This window comes from Rattus norvegicus, chromosome 8 (assembly GCF_036323735.1).
Source record: "Rattus norvegicus strain BN/NHsdMcwi chromosome 8, GRCr8, whole genome shotgun sequence".
NCBI classification, from domain to species: domain Eukaryota; kingdom Metazoa; phylum Chordata; class Mammalia; order Rodentia; family Muridae; genus Rattus; species Rattus norvegicus.
The window spans coordinates 122862999-122878304 of record NC_086026.1 but is presented as its reverse complement, the minus strand read 5'-3'; the positions used below and the strand labels follow the sequence as shown (position 1 = coordinate 122878304).

General features: G+C 49.1%; 1 protein-coding gene and 1 pseudogene across 2 annotated transcripts in view; both read right to left on the bottom strand.

The window, feature by feature from the left end:
• The window catches only part of Susd5 (sushi domain containing 5), a 39360-nt gene extending 36023 nt beyond the window's left edge, over positions 1–3337 (bottom strand). Inside the window, exon 1 of one of the 2 annotated variants that reach the window (XM_008766656.4) lies at positions 2542–3337. In XM_008766656.4, the coding sequence (XP_008764878.1) occupies positions 2542–2641 (100 nt within the window). In that variant the 5' untranslated portion in view covers positions 2642–3337. The remainder of the gene's footprint in view (positions 1–2541) is intronic. The other variant, NM_001399281.1, reaches the window with a different exon arrangement.
• Positions 180–279, bottom strand: LOC120094403 (U6 spliceosomal RNA; annotated as a pseudogene).
• Positions 3338–15306: the final 11969 nt, after the last annotated feature.

Here is a 15306-nt window from a genome sequence, read left to right as displayed (position 1 = left end):
TCTCTCTCTTTCTCTCTTATGTATGTGAGTACACTGTCGCTGTCTTCACACACACCAGAAGAGGGCATCAGATCCCATTACAGATGGTCATGAGCTACCATGTGATTGCTGGGATTTGAACTCAGGACCTCTGGGAGAGCAGTCAGTGCTCTAAACCGCTGAGCCATCTCTCCAGCCCCTAAACTTTAATTTTTTTCTTTCTTTCTTTCTTGCGCAGGGGCCATGCTAATCTTCTCTGTATCGTTCCAATTTTAGTATATGTGCTGCCGAAGCGAGCACCTTTCTTTCTTTTTTTTTTTTTTTTTCCGGAGCTGGGGACCAAACCCAGGGCCTTGCGCTTGCTAGGGGCTCTACCGCTGAGCTAAATCCCCAACCCCCTAAACTTTAATTTTTAAAGAGACCATTTTTTTTTGTCCAAATTTCTTTAAGTATCTATAGTAACGATTCGGCTAAACAGTCAGTCCCCCTCCTCCCGGCATAGACAAGGCATGTGGCAGGCTGGTAAGCACAGACCCAGGGAGGGATCTGTTCACAATATGCTTTAGCATTCTTCATGGCTCCTCTACACAATGGAGGGCTTAGCAAGCCGAGTCTTCTTAAAATGAAGTTTGCTCACAATTCTCCATAGGCCAAGTGGAGAGAGGAAAAAGGAAGGTGGGGAGGGGGGGGCGGGGGGGACAGAAAGCGTTTCCAGCAAGGACAAACACACATGTAGGGCTCCTCAGTTTCCCCTGCTCGATGGCAATCCCGGCTCCTGTTTTCTATGTCCCTCCCCGAGCCTGATGGGCACAAAACTTTGGTCTTGATCCATGTGGCATTCTACTTAAGCGTTCATAATGGGGTGAAACTCGATAAAACATCATGGAAAGAGATGTTGGTTGAGGGAATTAAAGTTGGAACAAAAGTAGACATTGTTCAAAAGTTAGTACTAACGCCCCCCCTCCGCCCTAACCCATTCTACATGCGTTCTTAAAAATCATCCGAATTTTCATAACCCAACACCGGGCCAGCAATCCCAAAGCATTACCAATGAACATACTGCAAAGACGTTCTGTGTGGCAGTAATGGAATGTTCTGGAATTAGATGTGCAAACATTGTACAACAAAATAAAACCGCAGTTCTACATTTTTAAACGGTAATTTTATGAGGCATGTCTAGATTTCTAAAAAGGTCTATTTAAATTTAATTTTTTTTATATTAAAAAAATCGGGGCTGGGGCTGGGGCTCAGTGGCTGGATATTTCTACAGCACGCCACATAAATTAATTGATAATTAATTAGTAGTCATTAACAACCTTTAGAGTTAAGAATGTTTTCTCTAACGCTTGTACAGACATGGACAGGGCGCCCAGGCTTTTCTTTAGAGCACAGTACTGCACACCCAGCACGTGTAGTGTCTGTGGAGGGAGACAGTGTCCCCTCACCATTTTCTCAAGTACCAGGGGTTTCTTTCCCTGATCTTCCGCTTCCTACCTTATGCTGTACAGGATTAAAATAACTATATTTTAACCTATGCAAAGCTTCCTGAGTCAGTCGAGGGCTTTTCTCCCCCATTGGTCGATGTTGTCCTAAGGGAGGACTTTCTAGAAACCCTCCGAAGCTGAAGACAGCAGGCTCCCTTCACATCCTCCAGCTCCTGTTCAGAGAGGGGTTTTGTTTTCGACAGCTAAACACAGCTGAATTAGCTTTTCAAACGGAAATTGTATTGACACAGGGCTCTAATCCCACTAGTTTAAGGACGGTATCAAAAGCTGAATTCAAGGGCCAGCGAGATGGCTCAGTGGTAGGGGCGCTTGCTGCCAAGCCCGATGACACGAACTCCACCCCCAGGGACCCACAGTGCAGTGCATCGGCAAGGAGTGAATCGGAGTTGTCCTCTGACTTCCACACTCATACTATGGCTAGCATGCGAGTAAACACGCCCCCCCCCCATTTGTAAAATTAAGACTGAATTTGGATTTTAAAAACAAAGTAAAACACGCACGGAATAAATACTAAATGTTTAACAGAATTTTAAGCTGAATTCGGGTTCAATAAGACAAAATGTGTCAACGTCATCTGGCCGCTACCTGGCTTTCCATCTCCTGTCCCAAGGCATCCATCCCCACCTGGCGGTTCAGCTCTCGCCCTGCTGTTTGTTTTTTAAATCCTGTCCTATGTCCCCCAACACCCCAAGTGCCTCAGCTGGAGCGGTGTCCTCTACCCGGGACACTCTGCTTCCCCGTTTGCCTGGGCGTCGATCCCCATTCAGGATCAAGACAACTGAAGATTTTCTAACCTCAGACCCAGGGAAGGGCACCCACTTAATAGACGTTGAGAAACGGGGGCGAGGTGGGGGGGATGAAAAAGCGATCCCAGCAGAGGAAGTTCGAGGGCAGCCTAGACGTGACTCCAGAGCTCTCTCTCTGGGCAAGAGGCGGTGGGGAGCGCGGAGAAGGGCTAGTGATGCCGGGGCGCAGGGGTCGGTGATGCTGGGGTGCAGGGTGGCCAGTTCCGGACGGCATCTCCAACCCCATTGGCCTCCCGCCTGCGGACACTCACCCTCGGCTCGCACAGGAGGCGGCTGCAGAGCCAGCAGGAGCAGCGCGGCGCAGAGCGCAGGCAGGCTGCGGGGCGCCGGCCATTGCGGCCCCGCGCTCATGGTGGTGACGTCCGCGGGTTGCGCGCGGCCGGAGAGGTCCGGGGGATGCTGGTGTCGCGGCCGGGGATGCTGCGGGAGTCACAGCGGGAGCGCTGGGACCCGGGAACTCCCGGGGGTCTCGGTGGCGCCACCCAGGCGGCTGCAGTCCGGCTCCGCCTTCGCGCCGGGCACCTGGGAGTCCCGGTGCCAAAAGGGGCTGCGCCCGGGGCCCTGAGGGCCGGCAGTGGGTATCCCCGAGGGGAGGACGGTCGCTACGCAGGGTTGACTGGGCGCGCAGGCTTATAGACAGACCCTTCTTTAAACGAACCGTTTTTTAAATGAAGAAGGGAAGCTGCTGATTTGCTAGCCTCGGTCCTCAGGACAGCGAGCTCCTACATCCCATTAGGAAAAGGCCATCTTGGGGCTGGGGATGTGGCTCAGTTGGCAGAAGGCTTGCCTGGCAGGCGCGGAGCCTGAGTCCTATTCCACACTGGGGACACCACACCAGGAGGTGTGGCAGAGGTAAAGGGAGCGCATCTCATTTAAGTATTTCCTTCAAAGGTATTTCCTACATCACCCTAGCGTTCCTGAACATCGTTACCACCTAGATCTTGGTGAGGTGACCTCCAGAGCGCACGGAATTCCTAGGTATGGAGGGCAGGTGACCTGAAGTCACACTCTTTTTTTTTTTTCCGGAGCTGGGGACCGAACCCAGGGCCTTGCGCTTCCTAGGCAAGGGCTCTACCACTGAGCTAAATCCCCAACCCCGAGAAGTCACAACTCTTAAGTATGTGCTCGCTGGAGAGCACATAAACCCAGCTCTCTCTCCTGGCTGGGTGGCCAATGTCTCTGTAATCCTGACATTCTGAGACCGAGGCAGGAGGATTGCTGCCAGTTCCAGGCCAGCATGGGCTACATAGCAAGACCCTGTCTCAATCACTCAATCAATAAAGAATAATAGCATTGTTAAGATCAGAACACCAATGGCTCTGTACAGTTTATAAGTCCCCTCCATATTAATGTACACAGTAAAAAAAAAAAATGGCATTATGTGTCTATACTATGGCTGCCCGGGACCTAGACAATAACGATGCCATGGTTTGTCCTTCTGAAAAGTCCTGTTTAGGCAAGCCAAATGCTAAAGGGTGAACAAGAGTTTGGTGCTAAACCATGAGAAACTGTCTGCAGTTAGTGAGCTAGGACACAGACATGGGAAGAATTTGCTTCTTTTTTGCAGTGTGGGCTGGGATTTGAACTACATTGGCTTAAAACAGACATCGCTTTTCAGCTCACATTGTTTGCACGAGTCAAAGCTAGTCTGGAACTCACTAGTTAGTCCAGGTTGACCTCAAACTCACATCCCTCCCACCTATACCCCCACAGATAGAGAAAGAGCTGCTTAGCCCAGGGCTTCAACATATGTCTCGTGCGTGCATGCATGTGTGTATGTAACTCGGGTCATAAGATTAGAAGGCAAGTGCCTTTATCAACCCAAACCATCTTGCTAACCCCCACATAACTTTCAGATTACACTAAAGAGACAGCAAGTCTCCTACACTGATTAATTCCTTCAGGTGGTTAAGTTCCCCACTTAAAACATAGGTGTTTGAGGGCGTTACCGGAGGGAGGGCTGACAACCATTCCCATGTAAGTATAAATGAATTCACCTAGCTACTTTCTGTTTAGCAGTTAACAAGACAACCCAGGGGGTGAGATTTCACATGTCTGGGCTAGAGGAGACATTGAAAGTTGCCTGCAGGCGACGCCCAGAGCCCCATCCAAGGGCAATGCCTGCTAACATCATAGAAGTCATTTTGAAACTCACTACCTAACCCTGATGGCATTTTAAACATTATCTTTGCTCGGGTCTGTCTTGGCCTGTCCTCCTCCAGGGAAATGGTATGTTCTAGAGGTATAATTTGTGCAAGCACTGGGGAAAACTGTCCAGCTGTCTCCCGTGAGTGTATCTTTGCCTCCTGTCCCAGAAAGTGCTGCGGCGTCTATCCAGAAGAAACGGAAACGGACATCCATAGAAAGATTTGTTCGGGACAGCTCGTAGTTCCCTCATTTGCGCCAATCAGGAGCAGCTTGGACGTCGCCAGTGGATGAACAGCCTGACACATGGTGATGATGTGTTCAAATGGAACAGAATACCAGCTGCAAAGAGATCAAAGCGCAATGCTAAGACACCGGATGCTTGCCCAGCATGCATGAAACCCCAGGTTCAACTCTAATGCGGTCTGCAGGGTGTGGGTGCATGCCTTCAATCCCAGCACCTCAGATGCAGAGGCAGGAGACTCAAGGCTCAGAAGTTGAAGGTCATTCTTAGCTATATCAAGTGCACCCTGGGCCTACAAAATATATCATAAAAACAGGCTAGCAAGAAGTCCCAAACGCAGAAGGCTCTTACCTCGAAGCTGCTGACCTGATTGAATCTGCAGTCTGTGTGGTGGAAGGAGAGAACAAACCCCCTTGGGTGATCTCTAACTTCCACATTCAAATTGGGACAAACATATCCACAAGTCCACAAATAAATCAATGTTAAAAAGGGCACACACACCAAAATAAATAAATAAAACCAAATACCGAGAAAAGCCAAATACAAAGGAGTTCCTCCATATGATCCATTGATATGAAATTTGATTCAAAAAGTGAAAAAGAAAGAAGGCCAGCCAGGTTATGGTGTAGCTCACCTTTAATCTGGGCATTTGGGAGGCAGAGACAGGAGGAGCTCTTGGGGGTTCAAAGCCAGCCTGGTGAGCTCCAGGACAGCCGTGGCTACATAGTGGGACCCTGTCTCAAAACATACATACATACATACATACATACATACATACACACACACATGCATACACACATACACACATACATACACACATACATACATACACATATACATACATACATACATACACACATACACACATACATACATATACACACATACATACACACACATACATACACACATACATACACACACATACATACACACATACATACATACGTATACACACATACATATGTACATTTTTTATAAAGGAAAAGAAATCAGAGATGAGATGGCCTGTTGCATTGAATAGCTACTTCCTGCAATGGATCCTCCACCTCCAGAGGGAGGAAGAATTCTAAGATTTAAGGACTTAGGAAGAAGCCCCAGCTTCAGGAACTTAAACAAACTGGGAAAACCTACAAAAGTTCCGGGGTCCTGCCCCACGGTTCTATAAGCAGCAAGCAGGTGCTAAGGGAGAGACGACTTTTCGGTGGAGCTGCCTACAGGTTGAGCAGGGGCCTGGGGGTTGTCATTCAAGAGGGGGTGGGCCTTTCATGGTGCTTGGGTTATACATGCTCCAGAGAGTAAGCCAGATAAGCTCACCCAGCTCACCAAGCTAGTCTTGGGCAGAGCTTTTTTCTTTAATCTGTCAATAGTGTCCTATCGGGGGTGAATAGACATCTGTTCCTGTCTCCCTAGGAAAGCCTCCAAACTACCAGCCATGCCAAAGTTGCCCAGAGGGAGAGGAACACAAGTCTGAAGTATGTCTTTTCTCCGGAGAACCATGATGATCACGTGAGTGTGGACATTTGTGAAAGCCCACTGTATTATACATTGAAGTATACAATGTTTATCGAATAGTTTTATTCCACAAGTAATCGATCAAATACTTTAAAAAAATAATACATTCACACTAGGTGGTGGTGGTGCACGCCCTTAAGGAATCCCTAAGTTTGAGGCTAGCCTGGTCTAGAGTTCCAAGCCAGCTTGGTCTACAGAGCAAGTTCAGGACAGCCTGGGTTACACAGAGAAACTCTGTAATAATAAACAAACAAACAAACAAACAAACAACATGATAATGATGATAGATTTAGTTACTTATCTGAGGGACAAAAACATTTAATGAAAAGACCACATACTGAGATGTGGGCGGGGCTGAGGGATGCTGAATTTCCGGGGTGGAGCTACTGGGACTGGGAGGGGAAGTTGGGTGTTACCAAACCAGGCAAGAAACAGCCGTACCTTGGGAAATTACCTAATGGGAAAAGGGCATGTGCGAACAGGAGAACCCAGGTTCACTTCCCCAGCACCCACAAAAACACAGGAAGGCAGATTCTGGGCGGCACTTGAGCTGGACTCTCAGGTTTCACCGAGAGACCCTATTCTAGTCTACTTTTTGCTGAATAAAATATTGACTAAGAGGTTGGGGATTTAGCTCAGTGGTAGAGCACTTGCCTAGCAAGCACAAGGCCCTGGGTTCGGTCCCCAGCTCCGGGAAAAAAAAAAGAAAGAAAGAAAGAAAGAAAGAAAGAAAGAAAGAAAGAAAGAAAGAAAACATTGACCAAAAGAAACCTGGGAGCAAGTCACAGTGGCAGAGACCTGGCACAGAAGCTCACCTCACACCGTGACTGCCCTGGTGGGGCTGGGGCTGGTTGGGGCTGGTTGTGGCCGATTGTGGCCTGTTGAGGATTTTACCTGTTTCTTTGCCAACTTGATACAATATCCAGTTCTCTGAAGCCTCAATAAGGAGATGCCTCCATAACGCTGGCTTGTGGGTACGCCATTGGGGCTGGCTTACAGTTTTAGTCGTTCAGTTCATCATCATCACGGTGGGAAGCATGATGGCGTGCAGGCAGACATAGTGCCGGAGAGGGAGCTGAGAGTTCTAAAATTGGATCCCCAGACAGCGGGAAGATAGTGTGACACTGGGTCTGACTTGGGCTTTGAAAGCCCAAAGCTCGGGGTTGGGGATTTAGCTCAGTGGTAGAGCGCTTGCCTAGCAAGCGCAAGGCCCTGAGTTTGGTCCCCAGCTCCGGAAAAAAAAAAAGGAAAAAAAAAAAAAGAATAAAAGAAAGCCCAAAGCTCGCCTTCCTTCAACAAGGCCACACCCACTCCAACAAGGCCACACCCACTCCAACAAGGCCAGCCACACTGCCTAATAAAGCACCTCCCTGTGAGCCTATGGGGGCCATTTTTCATTCAAACCACCACAGGGAGGAAAGGGTTTATTACAGTTTACAGGGAAGCCAGGGCAGGAGCACAAGTCAGGAACCTAGAAGCAGGTGCTGGTGTAGAAGGCATGGAGGAATTCTTCTGTCTTGCCACAATGGCTAACTTAATTAAGACATGGCCACAAGCCTTCCTTAATGGAGACCATCTCTCATTGAGACTCTCTTCCCAAGTGATTCTAGGTTGTGTCACGATCACAGTCTGAAGCCATCACGAAGCCGGCACGAGATGGCTGCTTGCACATGGCCCGGGTTCCTTGCTGCTAATTCTTTTCTGAAACATTTCTGGAGCAGCGGGTGTTCCGTTCATTGACCTTGAGGTCAGCCGGCGTGTGATTGACACCTGCCTCTGGCTACAGGCGCAGACTCACGGAGACAGCACTACGTCAGCTGTAGACAAGCTGCTTCTTTCTAAGGAAGTGGGAATAAACTGTACCGGGGTTAACAACCACACGGGGCTCCAGAGTGTGTTGACCTCTCCCAGCAATGACAGCGACACCCGGGACAGTAGCGAAATTTGGAATAGGATGCTGGACAAGTTTGAAAATAAGTAAGTACTACTTTCCCAAATTCTTCTGGCTTTTGCTCTGGTAAACAGGAAGGAACGCTGTGATGGAGCAGATGTCCAGGCTCGTGTTTCTTACCTACGCACAGACTCTCAGTATCCTGTCCAGTCTAGTACTGAGCCAGTGTTTTCATTGCTCTGAGGAACCTCCTATGGCTAATGAGATACCTCACCAGATAGCGGTGCTTGCCGCCATGCCTGATGACCTGAGTTCAATTCTCAGGTAATACCCTGGCGCGTGTGTGCGTACGTGCGTGCCTGCGTGCGTGTGTTTGCACACCTAATTTAAAAATTTTAAATGTTTGGTGTGGTGGTATATGCCTTTAACCCTATCACTCAGAAAGCAAAGGCAGGCGGAGCTCTGTGAGTTCAAGGCTAGCCTGGTCTACATAGAAAGTCCAGGACAGTCAGAGTGTCATGGTGAGACTTTTTCCTTTTTTTTTTTTTTTTTTTTTTTTTTAGAGCTGAGGACCGAACCCAGGGCCTTGCGCTTGCTAGGCAAGCGCTCTACCACTGAGCTAAATCCCCAACCCAGGCGAGACTTTTTCGAAAAACAAACAAAACTAACAATAACAACAGTGACAAAAACCCTAAAATGTAAAAAATGTAAAAATAAATATGGACGGTATAATGAGCACAATCCAGACGAGCGCTCAGCTTCTATCGCTCACCAGACTGTCTCCCGGAACACCCACCACCTTCGGTTTCTATCTTCTGTCCGTCTCTCCAGGAAACCACAGCCACAGCTCACCATCTGCTGGGTCCTTGCTCCAGGATGTCTGGGTTTCCAGGGAAGCCTTTTCTGTACCGTTTCCTCCTTCATGTGTGCTTTGTTTTAAGAGACAAGATCTTGCCATCTAACCCAGGATAGCCACAGACGTGCTGTGCCAGAGCCTCGGCCTCCTGAGTGTTAGCATTCGAGGCATACGCCACCGTCAGGTTCCCTCTGAGCTCCGTTTTCTTCTGTTCTGACACAGTACCCTTTCCTGTCCTATTTCTTAAAGCCTCGCTGTTGTTCTTTATTCTTTTTAAAGATGAAGCCGGCTTCCCTGAAACTCTCTGGTACAAGGGATCCTCCACTCTCTGTCTCCAAATAAGCCAGGACCATAGGTCCCCACTTCCTGCTTTGTTCTGTGTTCCTGAATACAATGCCCTAGCTCTGCCAGACCAGTAGGGCTAGTTGGGGGGATTATATAGGTTTTTTTTTTTTTTTTTGGTTCTTTTTTTTTCGGAGCTGGGGACCGAACCCAGGGCCTTGCGCTTCCTAGGTAAGCGCTCTACCACTGAGCTAAATCCCCAGCCCCGATTATATAGTTTTTTAAGACGGGGTCTCACTATGTAGCACTGGCTGGCTCAGAACTCACTATGTAGACCAGCCTGGTCTCAAAATCACAGACATCCTCCTGCCTCTGCTTTTTGAGTCCTGGGATTAAAGGTGACTGCCACCAGGCCAGTGCTCATGAGGTCACTGAAGGATGTGTCCTGGGACAACCGTACAAACCGCCACTCAAATCCTCACTGGTCTCCATTTTAAGCACAGATTTTTTTAAAAGAAACTTACACGAAGGAGATATTTTGTGTCATATAAACCCAAGACTCCGGATTCTTCCCTCATTCCCCACTGTGGGCAACCAGGCACAGCCTTCTGAAAGCCCTCTCAGGCTGTGATGGTTTACATTTGCTTGGCACAGGGAGTGGCACTCTTCGGAAGTGTGGTCTTGTTGAAGTAGGTGTGGCCTTGTTGAAGTAGGTGTGGCCTTGTTGAAGTAGGTGTGGCCTTGTTGGAGTGGGTGTGGCCTTGTTGAAGTAGGTGTGGCCTTGTTGGAGTAGGTGTGGCCTTGTTGGAGTGGGTGTGGCTTTGTCGAAGTAGGTGTGGCCTTGTTGGTGTGGGCGTGTCACTGAGGGGGTGGGCTTAAGACCCTCATCCTAGCTGCCTGGAAACCAGTCTTCCACTAGCAGCCTTCAGATGAGGATGCAGAACTTTCAGTTCCTCCTGCACCATTCCTGCCTGGATGCTGCCATGCTCCTGCCTTGATGATACTGGACTGAACCCCTGAACCTGTTAGCCAGCCCCAATGAAATGTTGTTCCTATAAGAGTTGCGTTGGTCATGGTGTCTGTTCACAGCAGTAAAACCCTAACTGAGGCATAGGCTAAGCACTCTCTCACCCCCAGAAGCTGTGTCATCACCGCGTTGTCATGAGAGTTCCCTCCCTGCATTACTTCTTCACTACGGCCATCAGCGCGTTTACCACAAGGGTTCAGTAAATCATTCTCTTTCACAAGCCTGTCCCTGAAGTGACACAGAGAAGGAATTACAGTTCCGGAGCTTAACAGATCTCTGTGCTATGTTTGCAGTGCCCTGAGACGTCTCATTTAATAGCAGCAAAGTCAGACAAAACACACCTCTCACCTTAAAGGGAATAAGAGAGTCTGTTCTGGAGCCATTTGAATGACCATGGTCCAGGAACCCAGATTTAGGTTTTCCCAAATTCCATGTTTCAATATGGAATCAGTTCGACAGTTTTACAGAACAAAGAACATTGTAAATCAAGGCAAGTTTGGAATACAGTACCGAGTCTGGTCGGTGTGGTAGTTTGAATGAGAATGGCTCCCACAGGCTCATGTGTTTGAATGCTTGGTCCCCAGTTGGTGTAACTGTTTGGGAAGGATTAGGAGGTGTGGCCTTGTTGGAGGAGGTGTGTCACTAGGGGTGGCTTTGAGGTTTCAGAAGCCCACACCATTCCCAGTTAGTTCTCTGCCTCCTATCTACAGATCATATGTAGTTTCTCAGCTACTGTTGCAGGGCCTCGCCTGCCCTCCTGTCTGCTGCCTACCTGCCTGTCTCCTGCCATGTTTCCACTGGCAGGAAGCCCTGCCAGAGTCTGACATTACCAGAAAGCCCTGAGCTTGGTGCAAAATGGCAGATTCCCTTAGTCACCAGGGCTTCCTCTTCTCTACCTTCAGGATCCTGGACACCCAGGATCTGAGGAACATCATGTAGCCCTTAGAGAAATTACAGGTCCCAACTCCCTTTCTCCTGATAAGAAACCCATTCAGCAAGTACCTGAGATTCCTGGAATCCCTCCCCATATTGATGAGTTATCTCAGCACCTTCACCTTAACCCAGTGACGTTTGCCCTCCCCGGAAATTCCTCCGCCCTCCCCAAAGTTTTATATATAAGCATTGTTCTCCTGAGCAAAGCTGAGCTGCCTCTCTGAAGCCGAACCTGGAGATAATCTGTCATCTTCATTGTGCTCACCAGTTGTTCAAACCGTTTGTCTACCCTGCTCCCTTCATCAACTCTGGAAGAGAAGGGAGGACCACAGCCTGCCAAGGGAGGACCACAGCCCACCAAGGGAGGACCACAGCCCACCAAGGGAGGATCACAGCCCACCAAGGGAGGACCACAGCCCACCAAGGGAGGATCACAGCCCACCAAGGGAGGACCACAGCCCACCAAGGGAGGACCACAGCCCACCAAGGGAGGACCACAGCCCACCAAGGGAGGATTACAACCCACCAAGGGAGGACCACACCCCACCAAGGGAGGATCACAGTTCATCAAGGGAGGACCTCCCACCATGTTGGTTATGGATTCTACTATCCTCTGTATCTGTGTGTCTCTGATTAAATGCTTCTTTTATAGGTTTCCATAGTCATGGTGCAGAAGCTTTTCTATGGACCTCAGATGCTATCTAGTGACATTCTTAGCTTGGGGACCTGCAACATTCCAACCTCTCCACACCATTGCAGGTTTCTTGGTTGGTTGGTTGATTTGGGATTTGTTTGTTCATGACAGGGTTTCTCTGTGTATCCCTGGCTGTCCTGGAACTCCCTCTGTAGACCAGGCTGGCCTTGAACTCTCAGAGCTCCACCTGCCTCTGCCTCCTGAGTGCTGGGATTAAAGGTGTGTGACCCCATGCCAGGCCATCACTGCAGTTTTAACCAACTAGTGAGTCTTTGCAGATAGCTACTTTCCAGGAATTCCTGGTCACAGCAAGGACTGTATGGACTTTGTATCTTCATCCCCATCATCATCCCCACCCCATCATCATCATCTCCCTACTTAACCCACACAATGTGAAATGTGATGCTTAAATAATTTCCCCAGAATCAAGACATCTGGTGAAACAGAAGTGCCTGCCTGAGTAGCCTTGCCTCAGATGCTCCGTTCCAATGAACTTCTAAGGATGAGGTCTCCCAGCCAAATACCCGCCCTCACCAGGGAGAGCAGCAGGGTTCCTGTTTATCCCCAAGAAGCAGTTTTCTTCCGTTTTCTGCCAGCCCAGGATATTATTCAAACAAGCCAACCACTCCCTGTCAGTTCTACCGGGCATCACCCCACCCTTCTGTTACCACAAAGTCCACCTCTAATGGACAGTCCTCAATTACCATACTCAGATGCTGAGGGTAGCCCTCAGGTGGTCAGCACAGTAGAGGCCTTCACCTCCGTTTCCTTAGTCAGCTCCTGGCTGGGCTCTGCAGTCCTCAGAACCTCACTGCCTCCCCTGAGCACCAAAAGCCACCACTCCCAAGAGGCAGGTCACAGGCAGGAAGCTGAAGCCCAGCCAGGAGGGGATGGTCCAGGGCCTCGACCCCCCCTCCCCTCACACCACCTCAGCAGAAAGGACGGGAGTGTATGAGATGTCCACTATGTACCTGCAGGGAGCACAAGACTGGGTTTGCAAACAGAGTCTCTGTAATTGGGAGGAAGAAGAAATTGTCCAGCGAGGCTGGGGATGTAACTCTCCAGCAGAGTTTTCCTGGTGTGTGTGTGGGGTCCTGGGTTTGATCTTTAGTACTGAAAAGAGTGAAGAAAGAAGAAAGGGAGGAGAGGGAGGAAGGGAAGGAGAGGGGGAGGGGGAAAGGGAGGAAGGGGAAGGGGGAGGGAGAGAGAAGGGGAGGGAGAAGGAGAGAGAGGGGGAGAGAGAAGGGGAGGGAGAAGGAGAGAGAGGGGGAGAGAGAAGGGGAGGGAGAAGGAGAGAGAGGGGGAGAGAGAAGGGGAGGGAGAAGGAGAGAGATGAGAAAGAGAAGGGGAGGGGGAGGGAGGGGAAAGGGGACCGGGAGGGGCAAGAGGTGGAAGAAGGAAAGAAGGAAGGAAAGAGAGAATTAGGGAGAGGAAAACTTCATTTCCGAGGATGCTTTCATGGGACTTGGTGGGATAACACAAGGAAGAGTCACCGGAACTATGAGACACAGACATTCAGATGGTGTTTGAACTTTCAAGAATCCACACATTAACCCACGAATCCCAGGTTCCTTTTGAGAAGCGGTCCCAGACAGTCAGACCGTCAGCTCCATCCCTTTGAGGGTGCTGTGGGGTTAATTGTTTTGCTTGTGTGTCTGCACGCAGGCAAGGCGCATATTCTACTTTGAAAACCCGCCGTTGGCATCCATCTTTCTCTTCCTGTGAGCATCACGTAACAGGCCCCGCCTCCGCTCCACGGTTTAGTAAGGTTAGTGAACCCAGCACCAATCTCTCCAGCCTTGGAAACACCAACCTCCAAGCTGGCGTCTGCTTTAAACGATTCTTTTAGTCGTTATTATGATTGGTCGGGCGACAACGGGTTGGAAGTCAGTCCTCTCTTGTGGGGAATTGAACTCAGACGGTCAGTCAGTCTTAAGTAGCTGGTGCTTTTCGCACGGCCCCGTTATTGGTCCTGTATCAGGCTAACTCATCCTTTCCCCTCGAGATCAACGTGCGCCCCGTTTAACCCAACTACTCATAAAGTTTTCTGCACAAAGTCCGAAACCCACCCGAAGTTTTCTGAGATTCCCGAGGCATCCGTTACAGTTCACAGAGTCACCCAGAGCCGGAGCTAACTCAAATGAGGGATTCATTTTAGGGTATTTTTCTCTTTGTTTTCATCGAGATTTCAAACAATGGTTAATACTGTAGCACGAATACAGTAAGTCAAAATACCTAGATTTATCTCTTTGAAAGTCATTTTGGGCCACTTCGCTATTTTGATTTTTCTCATTTATTTTACTTATTGTTTGGATCCATATGTATTCTCGCCTGTCCTGGCGCTCATTATATAGACCAGGTTGGCCTCAAACTCACACAGATCCTCCTGCATCTGCCTTCTGAGTGCTGGGATTAAAGGCGTGCACCACCACAGCCCGGCTCTATTTTTGTTTTAATGTATTTTATCATTCTCCTCATTACTACTATTAGCATTCCGTAGGTGGACAGAGTTCACAGTGAAAATGAGAGACAACTTTTGAGGTTGGTCCATGGAATCTTGGGGTTGAATTCAAATCCTGAGCTGTCTGAGTTTGCTTTGCTTTTGTTGTGATAAACACCATGACCTCGAGCAACTCGGGGTCGAAAGGTTGATATGGGCCTGTGGGGAAGCCAAGGCAAGAGCTCAAAGCAGGAGCCTGCAGCACACATCACGGGGACACTGCTTGCTAGCTTGTTCACACCCATCTACCTTTCTTCTCTTCTCTTTCTTTCTTTCTTTTTTTTTTTTTTTAATTTTTGCTATGGGTGTTTTGCCGTCATGTATGCAGTGCCCATCCCGAAGCTCCATCTGCTTGCTTTCTTATACAGCCCACGCCCCTCTGCCTAGGGATGGCACCACCCACAGTGGACTGGACCCTCCTCTATCAATTAGCAACGAAGAAAGTGCCCCACAGACGTGGCTACAGGCCAGTGTGATGGACACGGTTCCTCAGTCAAGGTTCTCTCTTCTGAGATGACATCGGGTTTGTGTAAAGTGACACCGAGCTAGAGCAGTAGGTTTTCTTTCTCCCCAAGCCATCCTCCTGGCTCCAAGTCCACCATTTTTTCCCCTTTTGGTTTGTGCTTTGTTCTGATTGCTCACCATCTCCCTGCACTTCCTTCTTGCTCGTCTCCTGTCCCCAATCTCATCGCCAAATGCTTCCTCTGTTTTAGGTCTCTGCTCCCCTTGGCTTCCCACCACAACTCTGCATGCGCCCAGCAGGAATAAACACCCCACAATATTATACTCACAGATGAGGATCATACTGGGCTCTCCTCAGAGCTAGACCTCTACGATCTTCAGGATCCCCTAGGCTGGATCCCCCAGGATCCCAGCTGGGCTTCTTGCCCTCCCCACCTGAAAAGAGAGGACACGGAGTGTCCTGGGAC